At 36.2% G+C, this 21,820-nt stretch overlaps 1 protein-coding gene across 1 annotated transcript in view; it reads right to left on the reverse strand.

Annotated features, from left to right (window-relative positions):
• The window catches only part of HDAC9 (histone deacetylase 9), a 927,746-nt gene that overhangs the window by 217,512 nt on the left and 688,414 nt on the right, over positions 1 to 21,820 (reverse strand). Inside the window, exon 17 of the mRNA XM_046020993.1 lies at positions 16,128 to 16,235. Within this exon, the coding sequence (XP_045876949.1) occupies positions 16,128 to 16,235 (108 nt within the window). The remainder of the gene's footprint in view (positions 1 to 16,127; positions 16,236 to 21,820) is intronic.

The raw sequence follows: 21,820 nt of genomic DNA on the forward strand, positions 1-21,820 counted from the left end.
CACTAAGTAACACTCTTAGAAAATACATTTCAGGTGCTCTCCCCATAAGAATAAAAAAAGGTTCTGAGCAGATGAATTACTAGTAATGACAATGAATCAGTAATCAAAAACTTCCCAACAAAGGAAAGTTCAGGACCAGATGCCTCACAGATGAATTCTACAAAACATTTAAATAAGAGTGAATACCTTTTCTTCTCAAACTATTCCAAAAAATGGAACAGGAAGAAAAACTTCCAAATTCATTCTATGGGGATTGTATTATCCAGATATAAAAACTAAACAAAGTCACTACAAAAAAACCTATAAGCCAATATCTCTGATGAGCAACGGATGTGAAAATCCTCAATAAAATATGAAGAAACTGATTAAATAACAATTTTTTAAAAATCACAACAATCGGGGCGCCTGGGTGGCTCAGTGGGTTAAAGCCTCTGCCTTCGGCTCGGGTCATGATCCCAGAGTCCTGGGATCGAGCCCCACGTCCGGCTCTCTGCTCCGCAGGGAGCCTGCCTCCTCCTCTCTCTCTGCCTGCCTCTCCGCCTAGTTGTGATTTCTCTCTGTCAAATAAATTAAAAAAAAAAAAAAAGATAAAAAAATCACAACAATCAAGTAGGATTTATTCCAGGGATGCAGGAGTGGTTCAATATTTGCAAACCAGTCAATGTGATATATCAAATTAAAATGAGAAAGGATAAAAGTCTTATGATCATCTCAAGAGATGCAGAAAAAGCATGTGACAAAATAGGATATTAATTCATGATTAAAAACTCTCAGAAGAGTAGGTTAGAGGGAACATACTGCAGCATAATAAAGGTCATATATGACAAATCCACAACTAACACCATACTCGATGGTGAAAAATGGAGAGCTTTTCCTCTAAGATTAGGAACAAGACAAAAATGTCCACTCTCACAACTTTTACTCAACAGAGTACTAAAATTCCTAGCCACAGCAATCATCCAAGAGAAAGAAAGAAAAGGCATCCAAAATGATGAGGAAGAAGTAGAACCTTCACTATTTGCAGAAGACATGATATAATTATTTAAAAAAAAAAAAGCAGAAAAGTAACCTTAGACTCCACCAAAAATTCATTAGAACTGATAAATGAATTCAGTGAAGTTTCAGGATACAAAATTAATAAAGAGGAATCTGTTGCATTTTTCTATACTAATAATAAAGCAGAAAGAAATTGAAAAAACAACCCCATTTATTATTTCACCAAAAAGAATAATATGCCCATCAATAAACTTTACCAAGGAAGTAAAAGAGACCTATACTTTGAAAACAATAAAACACTGAGGAAAGGAACTGAGGAGGACACCAATGGAAGTATATTCTAGAATTATGAAATGTAAGAATATTGTTGAAATGTTCACATTACCCAAACCAATCTACAGATTCAATGCAATCTCTATCAAAGTACCAACAGTGTTTTTTACAGAACTAGAACAAGTAATACTAAAATTTAAACAGAACCACAAAAGACTCTGAATAGCCAAAGAAAATTTGAGAAAGAACAAACCTGGAGGAGTCACAATCCCAGATTTTAAGATATAATACAAAGTTGTAGTAATCAAAACAGTACGGAACTGGCACAAAAGTAAACACATGGATCAAAAGAACAGAAAAAAGAGCCAAGAAATAAAAACTCATGCTTAAATGGCCAATTAATCTACTGCAAAGGAGACAGGAATATACAATGAGGAAAGGACAGTCCCTTCAATAAGTGGTGCTGGGAAAACCAGAAAAGCTATATGCAAAAGGATGAAACCGAACTACTTTCTTACACCATGCACAAAAATCAATTCAAAATGGATTGAAGACCTAAATATGAGACATGAAATCACAGAATTCCTAGAAGATAACATAGGCAGTAATTTCTTTGACATCAGCCTTAGCAACATTTTTCTAAATGTCTCCTTGTGCAAGGGAAACAAAAGCAAAAAATAGACTACTGAGACCACACCAAAGTGAAAAGGTTTTGCACAGCCAGAGACACCATCAACAAAACAACAAGGCAACCAACCTAATGAATGGAAGAAGATATTTGTAAATGACATATCTGATAAGGGGTTAAGATCCAAAATATATAAAGAACTTACATAACTCAATACCCAAAAACCAAATAACCCAATTAAAAATAGGCAGAAGACTTGATTAGACACATTTCCAAAGAAGACATACATATGGCCAACAGACACATGAAAAGATGGTCAATATCAAGAATCATGAGGGAAATGCATATCAAAAGCACAGTGAGATATCACCTTATACCTGTCAAAATAGCTAGAATCAAAATGAAATAACAAGTGTTAGTGTGGATTTTGAGAAAAAGCAATGCTCATGGTTTGCTGGTGGGAATGTAAATTGGTATAGCTACTGTGGAAATTAGTAGGGAAGTTCCTCAAAAAAAATAAAAAAGAGAAATATTATGTGATCCAGTAATTCTACTACTGGATATTTACCCAAAGAGAACAAAAAACATGAATTTTGAAAAGATAAATGCACCTCTATGATTACTGCAGCATTGTTTTACAATAGCCAAGCTATGGAAGCAACCCAAATGTCCACTGATAGATGAAATGTTGATAAACAAGATATGGAATACAGATATAATGAAATATTACTCAGCCATCAAAATGAACGAGATCTCCCTATTTGTGATAATATGAATAGACCTAGAGGGTATTATGCTAAGTGAAATAAGTCTGTGCTCGCTTCGGCAGCACATATACTGAAATAAGTCAGACAAAGTCAAATACCATATAATTTTACTTATGTATGAAATCTTAAAGAAACCAACCAACAAACAAAAAATAAGCTCTTAAATACAGAAAACACTGGTAGAGGGGTAGGTAAACAAGATAAAGAAGTACAAACTTCCAGTTATAAAATAAGTCATAGAAATGAAAAGTACAGCATAGGGAATACAGTCAATAATGTAATAATGTGCTTCAGTGTCAGAAGATAAATACCAATGAGTAATATATGAACTTATTGAATCAATATGCTGTACACATGAAACTAATTACGATATTGTATGCTAATTGTACTTCAATAAAATAGGGGGGAAATGGGTAATTATTTGAGAAAATGGCCATATTAATTAGTTTGTAGCAAAAATTTCACTATGTATATATCAAGTCCTTGTGTTCACCTTAAATGTACACAATTTTTATTAAAAACAAGAAGAAAGAGATTTATAGCACTAACTGTCCATATGGGGGAGGGGAGAAAATCTTTGAAAATAAGTAAAAGAAATCTCACTTAAAATGGATTTGGGAAGCCCTGAAAGGGGGGGTGGGGGGGGTGGTCTCACACACTACCACCAGTCCCAGGAAGCATACCTCACATTCTAAAATTGGAAGCAGCTTATTTTACATATCCCAGTAAGAGGAAGGAAGGATTTCTCCTGGCTCTGTAACAGCCCAGCCAATGAGAACACAGCAAAAAGCCCCTCCCAGCTTCCTTCTTTCCCCTATAAAAGCAAACCCCTCTCCTCTCTTCTCTAGATTTGCCCCTGGTCTGCCACAGTTTCACTGTCCCAAATTGGAATTCCTCTGATAATCCTTAATAAATGAATTATGCTGGTAAAATAACTGGCTCTTTTGTATTTTTAAGGTCAACAGTCTCAAGTCTACGACCTCAGCTTCCCCCTTAAAAAACTAAAACAAACAAACAAACAAAAACGAAGAGCAAATGAAACCCAATGCAAGTAGAAAAAATGAAAATAGCAACAATGAAATCAATGAAAGAGAAAACAAAACAAAACAAAAAAGAATATTAATTAAAACAAAGGCTGGTTCTTTGAGAAGATCAATAAAATTGATAAATTTCCAGCTAGGCTGATCAGGAAAAAAGGAAATGCAAATTATCACTCTCAGGAACAAGAGGTGACAAAATTATAGATTCTATAGATAAAACAGTAATTACTTTGGAGAATAATTTGTCATTTTCTCATAAAGCTATACAAACATTTAATCTACAATCCAATTATTTCTCTCCTAGGCATTTACCCATGAGAAATAAAAAGATATATCCAAAAACAGACTTGGAAAAGTATCTTTACAGCAACTTTATTCATAGTAGTCCAGAACTGAAATAAATTAACAAATTGCATTATATTCATAAAATGGAATATTACTTAGCAATAAAGGTTAACAAGCTAAATGATATATGGAATAACACAGATGTATCTCAAAAACATATATGTGATAAGAAATAACACAGGAGACACTGGGAGAGGGAGAGGGGAAGGGAGCTGGGGGAATTTGGAGGGGGAGATGAACCATGAGAGACTACGGACTTTGAAAAACAATCTGAGGGTTTTGGAGGGTCGGGGCTGGGAAGGTTGGGTGAGCCTGGTGGTGGGTATTATGGAGGGCACATATTGCATGGAGCACTGGGTGTGGTGCATAAACAATGAATTCTGGAACACTGAAAAGAAATTAAAAAAAAGTTAGAAGAATTACAAATAAAAAAATATTTATGTGAAATAAACCACACAGAAAAGTCTACATACAGTATAATGCCTTATATATAAAGCTCTACAACAGGAAAAATTAGGTAGCTATGAGACTAACCACATCAGTGTTTGCCTATACTGGAGACCAACTACCAAGGCATATGAAACTTTCTGATTCATTTTACAATTTGTGGTGGTAACAAGGTATATATATATATCTATCATACCCTTGAAAATCTGTACATTCTATTCAATGTACATTATATCTTGATTAAAGAATAAATCATATTATCTATTTTTTAAATGTCAATGATTACTAGACAGTTCATAATCATACAGTGAGAATATTAAAGAAGGAATCTGTCTGAATTTTTAGTTGCTGTTTGTGGTAAGCAGAAGTCCCCCAAACGATGTTCATGTCCTAATCCCCAGAATCTTTGAATGCTACCTTAAATGACAAAAACACTGCAGATAAGATTACCATCAAAGACCTTGACATGGAAAAGGCACCCAGCATTATACAGGTGGTCCCATGCAAATCATATGCATTCTTAAAAGGTGAGAACCTTTCCCACCTGTGGTCAGAGAGAGATGCAATGATAGAAAGATGACAGCTTGAGGGGCGCCTGGGTGGCTCAGTGGGTTAAAGCCTCTGCCTTCGGCTCAGGTCATGATCCCAGGGTCCTGGGATCGAGCCCCGCATCAGGCTCTCTGCTCCGCAGGGAGCCTGCTTCCTCCTCTCTCTCTGCCTGCCTCTCTGCCTAGTTGTGATTTCTCTCTGTCAAATAAATAAAATATTTAAAAAAAAAAAAAAAAAAAAAAAAAAGAAAGATGACAGCTTGAGAAGAGTTCTATGTAGGGGCTATGTGCAAAGAACAGAGAGAGGCCTCTAGGAGCTAAAGATAGTGCCCAGCTGACAGCTAGCGAGAAAATAGAGACCTTACTGCTACAACCACATGGAAATGAATTTTTCCAATATCTGTTTAGGCAAAGTAACTGTACATGTTTCACTGGGCTAAAATCAAGGTGTCAACAGGGCTGCAGTGTGACCTGTATATTTTTTCTGACCTTTAGAGCTGAAAATAATAAATGTGTCTTGATTTAAGCCACTAAATCTGCGGTAATTTGTTATAGTAATAATAGGAACTGGGGCGCCTCGTGGCTTAGTCAGTTAAGTGGCTGCCTTTGGCTCAGGTCATGATCCCAGGGTCCTGGGATCAAGCCCCGTGTTGGGCTCCCTGCCCATTGGAGAGTCTGCTTCTACCTCTCCCTCTGCCTGCTGCTCTGCCTACTTGTGCTCTCTCTCCCTGTCAAATAAATAAATAAAATCTCAAAACAAAACAGTAATAGGAGTTAACACTCTGGTATATTAAATGGGCTAAATTATACAAAGGTAACAGCATTATTTTTGTCCCAGTACTAACCTCTCTTCAGTCTTTGATATAGTTCACAGCTTTTCAACTATAGAAACAGTTTCATCTTTTTTAGATATTAAAAAGTCCAGCTTAGTCTAATTAAACTCTCTAATGTCACATCTAATATAAGGCTATCCCCCACTGACCTGCTGATCCACAGAATCAGGGACCAGTAGTGGATTCAGTGTGTACTGAAGGAGGAGGCTATATAATTTGTAGTTTACTTGTTTTCCTTTCATGCTTAGCTTATGGATCCTCCAACTCTAGAGAGTGGGAGAATAAAAAGGATAAAGGCTGTGAATCAGCAGAGCAATTTGGAGATCTCTTCTGGTTCTTCAAAAGCCCTCTGTCATGGCAAGAATGCAAATGCTTGTCCTTCTTTCATTGGGAGCATTCATAGGTTCCTTAGAGTTACTGTCAGTGACCTCCACTCTGCAGGGTTCACTAATGGAGGCAATGTACTCATTGGCTGACCTTCCAAGCCTCATCAGCCTCTCCTCATATTTCCTCTTATTCTACTGGGCAAGGTAGTGAAGGAGGTGGGAGATTGGCCCTGGAACGTAGACCTCTTTGGTATGATCTTGCAAAATGATTCAAATTTGGCTTTCATCCAAAGTGTCCACTGCCCCACAAGCAGGAAAAAAACCCTTGCCCCACCAACAGTTTCAAGTATCACAGCTGACCCCTTTTTCTTCAATCTGCCCGCATGGCAGTTTCAACCAGCTCTCCACTTTGCATTCTCCAGGAGACAAAACTTGGGCTTCTTCTGTCCTTATCCAGCTTCCAAACTCCTGATACCTATGTTAGGCTCTCTAGTGAATTTCTTCATTCCCCACTCTGGTGGTAGTGTAGCGTGATCCTACAAATTTCTGGAATCCAACATACATCAAGCTAAGGACTCAAAAGCCATTTCTTCCATTTGTAGACATAAGTGATTTCCTTTGACTCCTTCCCCATCTCTTACAGATTCAGCTTAAGCTGAGGGAAGCCCAGGAAGGGAACAGAGGAGAGCAGTCAAAATACTTACAGGCCTTTTATTTATTTTTTAAGGCTGTATTTACTTACTTATTTACTTATTTATTTAGAGCGTGAGCAGGGGAAGGGGCAGAGGCAGAGGAATAGAGAATCTCAAGCAGATTCTGTGCTGAGTGCAGAACTCCACTTGGGGTTCAATCTCACAACCCTGAGATTATGACCTAAGCCAAAATGAAGAGTCAGACACTTAACCAACTGGCAACCAGGTGCTCCACTTACAGTCCTTTCAAAGAATTTTCCATTAACCATATCTCTGTTATCTAGTTTTTTTTCCATTTTATTTATTTTTTCAGCGTAACAGTATGTTATCTAGTTTTTTGTTATACAAACTAATTGTAGGTCTATTTGACTATATTTTAATAAATTCATTTAAGTCTTCCTAGCATATGTAATTAACAACCATTGTCCTCAGCTTGGGACCTTGGACAAAATTGGAGTCAACACAATTATTGCATTCCATAGTTTATTTGTTGTATGATTTCAGGATGGAGAGTATGTATTTTAAGAAAGGCCAAACTGGGGGCACCTGGGTGGCTCAGTGGGTTAAGCCTCTGCCTTTGGCTCAGGTCATGATCTCAGGTCCTGGGATTGAGCCCCCCATCAGGCTCTCTGCTCAGCAGGAGCCTACTCCCCCCCACCACCCGTGTGTCAAATAAATGAATAAAATCTTAAAAAAAAAAAAAAGAAAGAAAGAAAGGCCAAAATGGTAGCAAACTGAAGTGGCAATGCAGCTTTCCTTATCTATGATCAGTATTTAATGTAGTCACTGTCCTTATCCTGAAGCCCGTCAGAAACATACTTCTAGTTTTTAATGCTACTATATATACAGGTATATATGTATGCTATATAATATATATGTGGGTACATACTATCATTTTGCCTATGACTATCTCTCTAACATCATCTCCTGCAAGGACCTTTGCAGATAACTCAGATCCAGAAACATGGGTTTTCTCACAGTTCCATAAACAAGTTGAAACTTATTTACTCTAAGTGGAGATGCAACATGGGGGGTTAGGGGGATAGGAGAAGAATAAATGAAACAAGATGGGATTGGGAGGGAAACAAACCATAAGTGACTCTTAATCTCACAAAACAAACTGAGGGTTGCTGGGGAGAGGGGGGGTTGGGAGAGGGGGAGTGGGGTTATGGACATTGGGGAGGGTATGTGCAATGGTGAGTGCTGTGAAGTGTGTAAACCTGGCGATTCACAGACCTGTACCCCGGGGATAAAAATACATCATATGTTTATAAAAAAATAAAAAATTAAAAATTAAAAAACTTATTTACTCTACCTGACAAGAGAGATTCTATACTTGCTTTCTTTGTATAGAATATTCTTTCCCCACATCTCTACATGATTCTCCCTTATTTCATTCAGCTCAGATCTCACTGTCTTGGTATTTTCAGTATTTATAGTAGTTCTTAGCACATAATAGGTGCTTAGAACATATTTATTTGATAAATTAATGATTATTAATTAAAATCAGCAACTTTCAGTTTGATGAGGCTGACTTATCACAAAGTATCATCATGGAGTTGCATTAAATTTCAGTTTGCTAATATATATTTTTAACAATTTGAGTCAGCAAAATCTACTACTAGATCCATGGTAGCAAAATGCAGAATATCAAAGCCAAAAAGAAGACATTATAAACAACCAGAGAGAAAAAGACACAATATCTATAAAGAACTGCAACTGACTGGCAATTGATACTTTCCATATCAAAACTGGAAACAGGAAAAGCATGGAGGATCTTCAAAGTCCTGAGAGAAATGGTTAACCCTGAACTACCTTTCAAGAATGAGGGCAGACAGATATTACAGATAAACAAAAAGTGAGAAATCATCACTAAAGAAAATACTAAAAAAATGTATTAGAATAAAGAAAACAACTCCAGAATGGAGGTTTCAGATACAAAGAAAAATGGCGAAAAGGAAAATGGTAACTATGTGGGCAAGTATAAAGAAACACTAATGGTTTCAAACAATATAATGTCTCATTAGTGATATTATTTTTTAAAAAAAGCTAAAATACTGAATTATAATAGCATATATAGTTAGGACAGGATAATTGCCTTTAAAGCATTCTAAAGTATTTGTACCGTTACTAAGGAGCATGGAGAGAATAATTAAGTTCAGGCTTTATTAAACAGGTTAAATTTTAAAAGACAATAATGTGTGTATTAAAAAAAAACAATTAGAGGTTATACAGAATGAGAAAAAAAATTTAATTGAAAACAAAGCAAGGGGTGAAAGGCCAGGGGATACACAATACACAAATAGCAGGGCAAAGAGAAAAAATGAAATACAACGAAAAAATGCATTTGTTTATACTACTACTGATGTTAAGTAAAGACTAATTGAGTTTCTCAGTTAAAATACACAATCAGATTACGAAACAAAATCCAGCAATGAGCTATTTACAGGGAACAGACCAAGTACATATAAAAAAGAGAAAGTTTATAAGTAAAGGGATAAATGATGAACAAAGCAAATGCTAGGGGGGAAAAAGGAAGTAATGTTATATTAATATTGTACAAGTATAACTGAGAACAAAAAACCTTACTTGAGATAATTGTTAAATTATTAATAAAAGGTCTAAGAAGGATATAACAGTATTAACTTGTCTGTATCTGTACCCAAACAACTACAAGGTAACACTTCATACCCACAAGATTGACAAACATTGAAAAATCTAAAAATGTCAAACACAGACAAGAGTGAGAGCAGTGGTAGGGTCTGAAATTGGCACAATGACTTTGGTATTTGTTTTCTATGTGTTATCTTTTTTTTTTTTTTTGTTCTTCGTTTCCTCCATTACTGCTTCTTTAAGTTAAATACTCTATAGTGTATAATTTTAATTTGTTATTCTTACACATTTTCTTTTATAATCTTTAATATATTTTTGAGTTGTTTTCTCACTGGTTGCCCAGTGGCCTATAATTAACATTTAACAATCTAGTTTGGAGATGAGCCAAATTTCACTAGTATCAAAAAACATTGTTTTGGGGAGCCCGGGTAGTTCAGCTGGTTAAGCATCCAACTCTTGATTTCGTCTCAGGTCATGATCTCAGGGTCCTGAGATCAAGCTCCACATCAGGCTCTGCACTCATCAGGAAGTCTGTTTCCCTCCCTCTCCCCCTGCCCCAGCTCTCACTCTCTCTCTCAAATAAATAAAAATTTTTTTAAAGGAAGTTTGTTTTGTTGTTACATAACTCCATTTCTCATGCTCTCCTTTGGGCTGGTATTATCATACAAATTACATCTTTATACACTGTGTGTCCACCAACACAGATTCATGGTTATTGTTTCATGCAGTTGTCTTTTAAATCTGAGAGGAGAAAGAAAGTTAAAAACAAAAAATACAAATACACTATCATTTATACTTATTTACACATTTACTCTTACTGGTGTTTGTTATTCATTCATACGAATTCATATCTTTCTTTGCATGTCTCACAATTTAATGTTAAAAACTACGCATTTTTCAACAATGTAATATGGCAATTCTGGAAATCAAATTTTCATCCTTCCCAAGGGCTTGTCACTGTGTTTTTTTGGGGGGGGGGATTTTACTTTATTTTTTAAAAAGATTTTATTTATTTATTAGAGAGAGAGAGGACAAGCAGGGGGCAGAGGAGCAGCAGAAAAAGGGAGAAGCAGGCTCCCACTGAGCACGGAGCCCAACATGGGGCTCAATCCCAGGACCCTGGGATCATGACATGAGCTGAAGGCAGACACTTAACCGACTGAGCCACCCAGGTGCCCCAGACTTATTTTCTTTATTGAATTAGGATTATACTATTATAAAATAACAATGTATACACAGATTATCTGTCACTGTTGTATTGTTTATTGCCTTTCCTGAACTAATTCTATAAAGTCTGTATTCTATCTTCAGTGTGGCACAGAAGCCTCTGCTTGGCGAATTTAGTGGTCTGTAAATGACTGGACAGAAATTTCCTGAAATGCTTGGCACCAATAGTGCCAAGACTTTTTCAAGGGTGTATGCGTGTGCATGTGTGTGTTTGTATGTAACACATTTCCGATATTCAGCCAGGCAGTTGGCAATTCCACCCTAGCCTTCACTTCCTCTTTGAACAGAGTCTGAAAATCAGACTGAGGTGAGGGCTGGTCTCAGGTCTTTCCTGAATGTAAACACAGTCCTATCACTCATGTGGCCTTCTGGATTCCTAGGTATCTGATGGGGCTCTTTGTAGCCCTTAGCACATCTCATTTCCCAGTATTTCCTTAGAAGCTTTTGGTTCTCCACTGTTATCTGCCACTTCAGGTAGCCATGAAGTTAACCAACTGCCTTTAATTTTTCAAGAATTGCTTCTGCGGAAAAGCCTTTTCATGTCAGGTGAACTCCAAGTCATGTCAAATAAAGATAGCCTTCCAAGCAGGGTCTGGTACAGAAGCACCAGACAGGCCAATAACAAAAATTCTCAGAGAATGAGGCTTTGAAGAAGCTCCAGGCCCATTCTGGCCCTTCTGGAGACTGCCAAGTTACTGGTTTTCCCTGAAAAATGCAGGCTGTTATTTGTTAAGGCTACTGTGGAGCTGGAAAGGGTAAGATGAGAATAGGGTGAATTAAACTACCACAAAGCTCACTGTTCTTACCAAGATTCAGCTGGTTTTGTTTTGAACACATGCTTCCTGAGTTGCTGGACACTTTTGGTTGATTTCCAGAGTTCTTAAAAAACTTATCTTGACAAATTCTGCCAGTTTTGTCAACGATTTTATGGAGAAAAGATTTTCAGAGGTTTAAACTGCCATTTTTTGCTGATGTCATTGTGGCAAATAACTCTGGAATTTGACTTTATGTTACTTACTGAAATTTAATGTGTTTCTAGTGTAGGAGCTTGCCATTTTACTCTTAGTAATGCCACTGTGAAATAGAAGGCCTGTTAAAGTCTATCCATAGCAAATTATTCAAAAGAACAAAAACCCAGAAATTAAAACATCTAACAAAATAAACAAATTATGATGTACAAGGGAATACTTCTCCACAATGAAAATGAATGACTCACAACAATATAAATTCATGTGGATAAATCCTCATAACATGATTTTAAGTGGAGGGAAAGATATCTGAGGAATAATATATTTTATAATAAGATTCCATTTTTACAAAGGTCACAACATACAGTAAAAACTATCAAGGAAAGGAAAAGAAATAATTTTTAAAATATAAGAGATTAATGATTATTTCAGAGTCAGATAGAAAGAGGTAAGTATGAAGAGAACTTTAATAGGGTTAGCAAAGTATTATTTCTTAAGTTGGATGAAAGGCTCATAGGTGTATAGACTATCATTATAGTCTGTAAGTTATTAGTGTAACTTGTCTTTTTGTATGTATTAAATATTTTATAGTAATAAAAAGAGAATCTAGACCATTTGAAAGAGATGGCTTTAACCTTTTATTTTCCCCCTTATATATTTGTGCTATTTCTATAGGAAATTCCTTATAGAGTAGATGAAAAAGAACAGAGGGTTATGAGATTTACAGGCTTTGCCATTTATTAAACTGTGTACAGGATCTTAAAAAGTTACTTGATGTCTCTGAGGTGGTATCCTTTGGTGGCACTTTCTTTGAAGGCCATTGTGAGAATTAAGACAAATTACAGGTAAACTGCCCAGCCAGGAGTAGGTACTCAATGAATAACAGGACTTATTAGCAACAAGACATTACAATATCCATTTAAACATTAAAGAAATCCATCCATCATTTAGATAATCAGGTGGAGTTTTTTTCTGGCAAAAATTTCCACAAAAAACTAGTTTTTATTTTTATGATGATATTATAGCATTGCTAAAATAGCATCAAAATGAACCCTCATAGTAAAACTTGGGAAGTGTTGAATTATCTTTTTCAGCCTTACTGAGGTATAAATGACAACACTTGCATATACTTAAGGTATAAAACATGACATTTTACACCATTTTTTTAAACCAAGTATTGAACTATTTGTAACTTGAAAAAATACTCATCCTCTTAGAGCTATATATCTATTTCTAGATATAATTTCTTAAATGTCCCATAGAAAATAAAACCATTTTGAGGTAAGTATTCTTCCAATTACAGTTTCCAATACCTAACATTTCAGCATTTTCAGAATATTTGTGTTCCTTAGTACTGAATCTGAGAAATGGGCAATTTTAGCATCTATTGATTCCAGAAATTTCCACTTGTGTGAGTGTTTTATACATGAAGATATACATGTATATATTGTTAAAAGCCTAGAAAACTTCAAAGTCCCCATAATTTCCACTGAACTCCACTGGGCATGTCATTTCTTTGTAAATACACCAATTTACTGCCATAGTTTGCTGCACATGGTCTATTTAAGCATTAAAATCAAACCTACTTTCTCTGCCTGGTTTATTCTAATTCCTTCAGGCCATCAATACCTTCAGGTGAATAACAGACAGAACCTGTCAACAGTTAGGGGTGCTGTGATCAAGCTCCATATGAAGCAAAAATTCTAGGTAATCAAATTTGTCCTCAGAATTTCCCTTTCTCATACACACTTATCTCCTAGGTCCCCACTCTCTATGAGTTCAGTGACTTAAACCTCCAGCTATGTCTCACTTCGCAGGTCAGCACTCCATTCAGGACCACCCTATTTGAAATAAAGCTCTTAATTATTCTGTTTTCCAGGCAAAATTACTGCACTGTCACAAAACACAGAATTATAACATGCCAGTGTTGTCTCATGAAGTTACATAGATTTACTAGGACAACGGGGGTATAACATGTAAGAAATAAATGTAGATGCTGAAAACCAAAAATGAAACACTGAAGTTTTCTTTTTACATCTCTTATCAGAGGCTAACTTACCAGTGTCCTCAAATAAGCTTCCCGTTTTCTTCATAGATCTGAATGAAGTGATGACTTCATTCAGGCCATTAGTGTTAATGGTCCTGGTGAGCAAGTGTATACCAGCCCTGTCATACTGGAATCTCGGACAGGTAGACTCTGAGTGACATTTCTGGTTAGCTAGAAGTCCTTAAACATGGTTCTCTGTATTATTCACTGTGGCTGCAAATCATTTGTCACTGCTACCTTTCCCATATGGCATTCCCATAGGCCTCCCAAACTATTTGCAACTAAGTGGCTCAGAAAGATAAACCAGCTGCTGTATCTCAAATATTCACCAAAATAAGTTGAAATTAATTTTAAAATGTCTACTGTTTGGTATGCCATGGTATGTATATTGAGAATCAGATCTAATTTTCATTTGCAAATAGCTCAGAATATCAGCACCATGTACAACCTTCAACATTATAAATTCCCCCCTGGTGATTTTGCAGAATAAGAAACTAAAGCCCAGAGAAGTTAAGTGATTTGCCATCAATGACATACTTAAGTAGCAGAGTTTGGACCAAGATTTCTTGATTTTTAGACTGGCTTTTTCTCTATTCTCTTTTTAACCATACCTGCTGATTTGTCAACCAAGGGGGAAAAGAGTTGCATGAATTCTTGTTCTTAACATAAATAACCAATGTTAATACAGCTGGTGGTCACCATGTCCATGCTGTATGTTGTTGACAATTTGTTTGTAATTGGCTATTTTAAATAACTACCTCCTAAAAAGAAAGAATTAGGCTTCTGTTCAAAACTCTTCATATATACATTTGGCAATTCTGCATTCTGTGAAGCTAGTAACAATGATGATTTTGAGTTTAATATGTGGGTATTCTACTTGAGAATGTTTCTGAATTATTGACTAAACTCCCAAAAAATCACAACAGTTAGAAATTGTGCATGCTAACATAATCATTTTGTTATTAAGTAGCTCTGTGCCAGCCTTACCTTTTAAAAATTATAATACTGTGGCTTAGCTGTTGTATTTTTTTTAATTCTTTTGAAAACAAGACCTTCAAACATCATTTTTTTCAAAATGCCAATTTATTGTGTTACAAGTGATGTTTTCAAACGGAATTATTGCCAAAATGCTACCAGGAGACAGCCAAAACCTCTCCATAAGGCTGATTCCTTTCCTCTTTCCAGTAGTTCATTACCAAAGGTAAAGACTGAGTAGTATGCACCTATAATCCCCTGAAATGAGCAGTTAATATCCTGATATTGAACAAGTCAACTATACATAAGGTATGCATATATGTATTTTTAAAATACAGTTCATCTTTTCAAAATTATATTTCTATTGGTTCTGACTTCTTAAAGAGTTAAACTAAAGGCTTCTGGGAAGACAATATATTGTAAAGTGTACCTTCTTTCCCTGCGATTTTTTTTTTTTTTAACCACAAGTGGAACAGTCAGGTGTAACTGAATCAAAATTCAAAATCAAAATCCTAATTAGATTTTACTTTAGATTAACAAAACTTGTGGTGCCTATGTTGTTCACATTAATTTCCCATCCCTAAAATTGCTAAAAATACCAAATCAAACACCACCCAGATTTCCTTATGAAGTGTGTGAACTAGTGCATTAAAAAGTCATGTTAGCACCAACAAAGTTTATAGGGGCAACTGCATTCAAGAAGCACATGGCATACCTTTAAATAGCACTGTTAAAATACCAAATAAAATGTCAACGTCTGTCAGGTCTCTGGCTTTTATAAATTGTTTAGACTGGGAAACGTTGAGGTTTAGACATTGTTCTTTTCATATGATGTAGAAAAGAAGAGACCGTAAAAAGAAAAGAACAATAAAGCGTAGATCATTTTTGAAGTTCTTTCATGGAAAAACATACCCTGGATCATTACCCTTCTAATCAACAATTTCCTTCTTCCTCCCAATCCTTCCCGTCTGGTATTTACCTTTCTCCCCCACCCCTCCCCTCCCCTCTCTCTGGGTGGTATTCTGAGCTTATACATAGTATTCAGTAATCATATTTTTTAAATTGCTTCAAAAGAGAATCCCAGGAGGACATGACAGACATGTATATACTGGGTATTTTTAACCTGGACCATAGTTTTACTCACCATTTCTGTACTCTTAAAAACACACCAGAGTGCCCTGACAACAGTTTCCCCAAGAAGAGGAAGGCCTTGTGAGCAAAATCAGCTACTACCTACCTACAGACGAGTTATTATCACACCTTAGTGGCCATCTTCCTGCCCTCTTCCCTCCGCCCCTTTCCTTTTATTAGCACACCACACTAACCACAATTCCCAAACAACAACATCACTGTTTCAGCTTCTTCTCTGGATTTCCCACACTTAATGCAACCCAGACCTCACCTTCAGCTCTCCTGAGGCCACTTTGGAAGCCAGCTCGATGACACAGCCAACAGCCATGCGTGCAGCACCGGACGAGTGCAGCTCATTCCAAATGGTGTCACTGTCCACCTGAGCAAACAGTCAGCACAGCCCCAAGAAAGAGAGAGGGAAAACAAGAAGGAGAATGAATAGATGAAACAGGAAAGGGGTGGGAGGGAGAAGGGAAGAGAGAAAGAAAGCAAATTTGTGAGGAAGGGCTGGCAGGGTAACAGCCTAGGTACAATAACATTAGTCTTCCATCCTGGCCAGCTGAAAAGACCTTCTGGACACGGCTTTGCTTATACTTTTTCTCTATACTGACTTCTCCAATGGAAATACATTCCTGCCATGCCTCACTGCCATTCCCTGTTTAGATTTCTCATTACAAACAGCATTACATAGGCTGGATCTGGCATAGTTACAGGCCTGCTAGAAACCAGACCCCAGTAGTAGATAGAGCAAAAGCTAAGAGCACTTAGCTATACATAAAAATCGGATTTGCAAGTGCTAGAGGGGAAAAATTCAAATATCTTTCTGGATGCAGGCTTACAGGGAGCCAAAGACAATTATTGGGCAAGTAGAAGTAGCAGTAGCAGTCAGGAAGTAGGAAGTAGCAACCACAGTTCAGGTTCTCCAACTGAATGGAAGGAGTGTGTGGTCCTCACACTTAAAAACATTCACCAAATACAGCTACAAGGATCAATGTGATTTTTCAAAGTAGAAGCTTAAAATTTCTAACATTTAGTACAGTTTAGCAGCTGGTCTTAATGTAGATTGGTATTATTAAAATTGGGTAGGCCATTAAAATACATGGTTGCTTATATAAGAGAACATTCTTACTAAAACAGAGCAGAAACCAATATTTTTGATTTACCTTTATAAAATGTTATTTACTCTTTTCACGCATGCAGTAAGATAACATATAACAAGGACAGGAAAAGTACAATAATAGTGGTCTATGATGATCATATGTTACATATTTTTATGTATAAAATATTTCTTAATATAAAAAACAGAATCAAATATTTGAAGTCTCTAAACTTATGACACAAATTACATGAAGCACTAGGAAATGTTAAAAAATTTGTGACTATGCAAATAGCAGGACTTATTCAAATGGGTAAATGAAGGGAAATCCCACACAAAATAAAAACTTTTTTTTAAAGAATTAAGTTTAAGAGGCCTAATGACATGGAACAAATATAATAAATAACAATTATGCATATTCACAATGCACTAAGCAATTTCCTAAGCATTTTAACGTGACTTGTCTCATGAGATCTTACCAACTTAAATTCTGTCAAGAGCAATGAAGAAATAATAAATGAGAACAGAAAATAAATACATAAATAAATAAAAAAATTAAGATCTCTTCGATAACAATAAAGTGGTGAAGAGAGAAGTTTCTGAATTAAATTGTCAGGGTGAAGTTACAGCTTCACTGCTAAAACCTGAATCATGGTGGGCAATTAATTAATGAATGTCTCTCTGCCTTGATTCCCTTTCTAAGGACACAGCAACTTTTTAAAGTCCCATCTGCATATGATTTTGGTGAGGATTAAATGAAAAAGTGATAAGCAAATCTTAGCTACTATGATTTAGGTTATTATTACACCCATTTTATAATGCCTTATACAGAGTAGAGGCCTTTTAAGTGTTTAATGAATGAGCACACTACGGCTTAGAGAGGCTACTCAGCTGGCCTAAAGACCTTCATACAGAACCCTGACACTAACATCACATGTCTTTCCACCACAATCCTGAAATAACCCTCAGCTTCTAAGAATATTAAGCCCCTCTCATAGTCAACATATCAGGTCAACACTACCAGCTAAAAAATAAAGGAATCATCAAATGGAAAATGGAATCTAATCATCTGCCCTCCAAATTAAGTTTTACTTTTACTAAACAATGTAAGCACTTATTTGAGCTTCATATAGACATATCCTTGAGGAATATGGTTGCTCAGGTTGAAAAATGAACACCAACATTTACACTGTGTTGCAGTTTTTAGCCAATTTTCAATTATTACAGAGTTATAGGTACCACAGAAAGTCTTCATTGATCAGATCCAAAATTATTGGGAAGGTAAGGAAACATAAATCAATAAGTCCCAAAGACTTAATGGGTGAGTCAAAACCATATATAATTCCAAACTCCCTTTTACTTGACTTTGGAGTACACTCAAAGTTTTTTAAATCAATCAATAGAAAATTTCCTTCCAAAAAGCTATAAACCTTGATTAGAAAGGTTTGATTAGAGGGGCACCTGGGTGGCTCAGTGTTAAGGTTAAGCCTCTGCCTTCAGCTCAAGTCATGATCTCAGGGTCCTGGGATCCAGCCCCGCATCAGGCTCTTTGCTCAGCAGGGAGCCTGCTTCTCCCTCTTCTCTCTCTGCCTGCCTCTCTGCCTACTTGTGATCTATCAAATAAATAAATAAAATCTTAAAAAAAAAAAAAGGTTTGGTTAGAAAAACATTCCAACACATAGGAACAATGTCTCTTTAGTCATAATACTAAATTCACCTTTTTATCATATCTTTCTATCTTCCTGGAAGTATTCTTATAGACGTAATATTCTGTCTATGTCATCAATTTTGGTGTATAAACCTCTACTAATCAAGATACTTATTTTAATTCAGATAACATTTGTTAGGTACCTACTACGTAAGAGATGCTAAGAGTTATAGTATATGGGAGTTATTTTTATCATAAAGATGATTATTGATACATGCTAGGCACATAGACGCTCAATGGAATGGATACTTGAGATTTTAACTATACCCAAAATTCAGGCTTATCCCTAAACGGGTGCTCCTTAGGAATCTATGAAATTTATCATACATTTAATTTACTTATACTTAAACATAAAAACATTTATTTAAATACTTCAACCAGTTCTATGTATAGTTTATAACTAAATGGTAATAATAGTCAAGATTTTGCATATAATCTATTCATAAACAGATAACTTATTTAATTCTGAATTTATTAACAGATGCTGTCTTAGCTCAGCTGCCATAACAAAATACTATAGACTGAGCAGCTTTAACAGGATTTTATTTCTCCCAGTTCAAGAAGCTAGAAATCCAAGAAGGCGTCAGCCAGTTTGGTTTCTGGTTGAAATTCTGGTTCGGTTCTCATCCTGGCTTGTCTGCCTTCTCACTATGTCCTCACATGGCCTTTCCTCAGTGAGTGCGTGGAGAGAGATCCCTCTCTTTTCCTCTTCTTATAAGGCCACCATTCCTATTCAATTCAATTAGGATCGCACCTGTATGACTTCATTTAACCTTAACTACCTTCTAAAAGCCTTACTAAATTAAATCACATCAGAGATTAGGGCTTCAATATATGAATTTGGGGGGAAACAATTCAGTTCACAGCAAGGTTATATCCCAAAAATATGTTTATAAGTCAATTTATAAACATATTTTCATAAGATATTATATTCAAAGTGGTGTTCCAGGGCCACTGGCTACCAAAATTAGTTACTAAAAGCTTCCCACATGTATTTACCATGTTATAGTTTAATAAGAGCTCCAATGGTAAGAAAGCATGCATGGCTCATGAATTCTCCTGACTATAATCTCTGTCACTAGAGGAGACTCCCAAATCCACTTCCTATTATTCTCAATGGCAAAAAGTATTTCTTCTCCTGTTATGTTCCTCTCATTTGTTGGAGATATTGCCAAAACTTTTTCTTGCATTAGTGATAGTGTCAAGAAGGTCACTGTCATACGAAAATCTCGGATTTTAATAGGTATGAGACCTTCTGACAAACTCTAGGTAAGAAAGGATGGTTGATTCCACTAATTGTTGGTGGTTCTGGCATGGAATAGGATACTGAGTGGCTGGAAAAGAAGAAAAAAGAGCAAGAAGAATTAGATTTAGGTGGGATGTATGAAAACAGGATTAAGAAGCTAAGATGACAATACAATGATGGTGAAAGTAGACCAGAAGAATTTAGAACTGTAAAACAGGTGCTCTAGCATTTGAAAGCTGAAGGTAGAGAAATTAGGAAAGTGATGCAGAGTTGGCTCTGGATACGGAAAATAATTGTAAACAATGTAAACTGTTCAGATAAGTGCTGGAAAGGGGAAAGAAATGGTAGTGGAGCAGAAAGCAATCCTGCAAAAAAAAAAAGAAAGCAATCCTGCTAACTACACTAGCTGGTTATTAATATCTTGCTAAAGTTGTTAAGACATGCAAAGCAAATTCATAAAATCAAAACTATTATAATTTTAAAAAAATTAACGTGCTTGTATCTTTTTTCTTTCTATACACCACATTTACTTCCCCTTAGCCTCTCCACCAATTTATTCTTCAGCCTGATATGTATGTGTGTGTGCACAGGCACACATGTACACATATGTTAGGAGGCAACAGTATACAAACTAAGGGAGATTAGGATTGATACAAAGAAATGTGAAGAAGCTGACATTCAAAATGGGATTTTGCATCAGTACACATAAAAATCTGGATTTTGTGGTCAAAGAGGATTTTTTCCAAATTCTTTTACATAACAAGAATTAAATTGATGGTCTCAGATTATAGTTTTACACTGTGACAGCATCAAGACAATCCTACCACTGCCTTTCTGATATTCACCAAAGAGACTCTTTCTACCTATGACAACCAGGCCTAGAGTTTATTGATTTAGGCTTTAGACGCAATAAGACGAAGAAAGAGCCAAAAGTAATCCCTTCAGGTCCAAAGAGATTGGAGAAAGGCAAACAATCCAAAGGTGCAGCAGAAGCACCCCACCAGGGAACCCCACCAGGCTTCATCTTGCAGTGAAATCAGGAGAAAATCAGCTGCTTCAAATGCTAGGCAATTAGGAACAGTAAGATGGACCAGAGAAATCACCACATAAGCCTGAAGATTCAGAACAGCATAAGCATCCAAGAACCTCATCAGGTCTCTATCACTCCCTCAGATATCCAAAAGCCATCTTAGAAGAAGAAGCTCAGAGACTGAGCAATTACCTAAAAAAGACTGTATCCAATAATAGTAAGTTGATCTTGAAGAGATGGATATATTAGTAATTGTGGAAAAGATCAATGTAATTAGGAAAAATAAAGCATATTTATCACACATGAGTGAGCATGACTAATTCTAATGTTGTGTTCCATTTTTAAGGTCAGGAATTTACTCTGCTAGATAACAGGGAAAAGGTCTAACCAAGATACTGCACAGAAGTCCCAAAGGATATGCTGTATAAATGGCTAGTGGTGTCTAACTATATTTTAGAATTAATGTGGCAATATGCAACTTACTGCCCCCTCAGATTTCATCTGGAATTTTTACCAAGCTTTTGCTTACAGAGTATTCTGAAAAACATTATGCTTTCAACTTTCAAATATTTCTGTATATGTGCAAAACATGAAGGCAGCTTTAGTAGTCCGCTGAGGAACTATCCAAAGAGGCTTTGTTTTACTGCCAGAATTAAAATCTATCAATTTGAGGGGTGCCTGGGTGGCTCAGTGGTTAAAGCCTCTGCCTTCGGCTCAGGTCATGATCCCGGGGTCCTGGGATTGAGCCCTGCATCAGGCTCTCTGCTCAGTGGGAAGCCTGCCTCCTCCTCTCTCTCTTTCTCTGCCTGCCTCTCTGCCTACTTGTGATCTGTCAAATTAAAAAAAAAAAAAAAAAAAAAAAACTATCAATTTGAAAATAGCCC

Source organism: Meles meles, chromosome 10 (genome assembly GCF_922984935.1).
Source record: "Meles meles chromosome 10, mMelMel3.1 paternal haplotype, whole genome shotgun sequence".
In the NCBI taxonomy this organism is placed as follows: Eukaryota; Metazoa; Chordata; class Mammalia; order Carnivora; family Mustelidae; genus Meles; species Meles meles.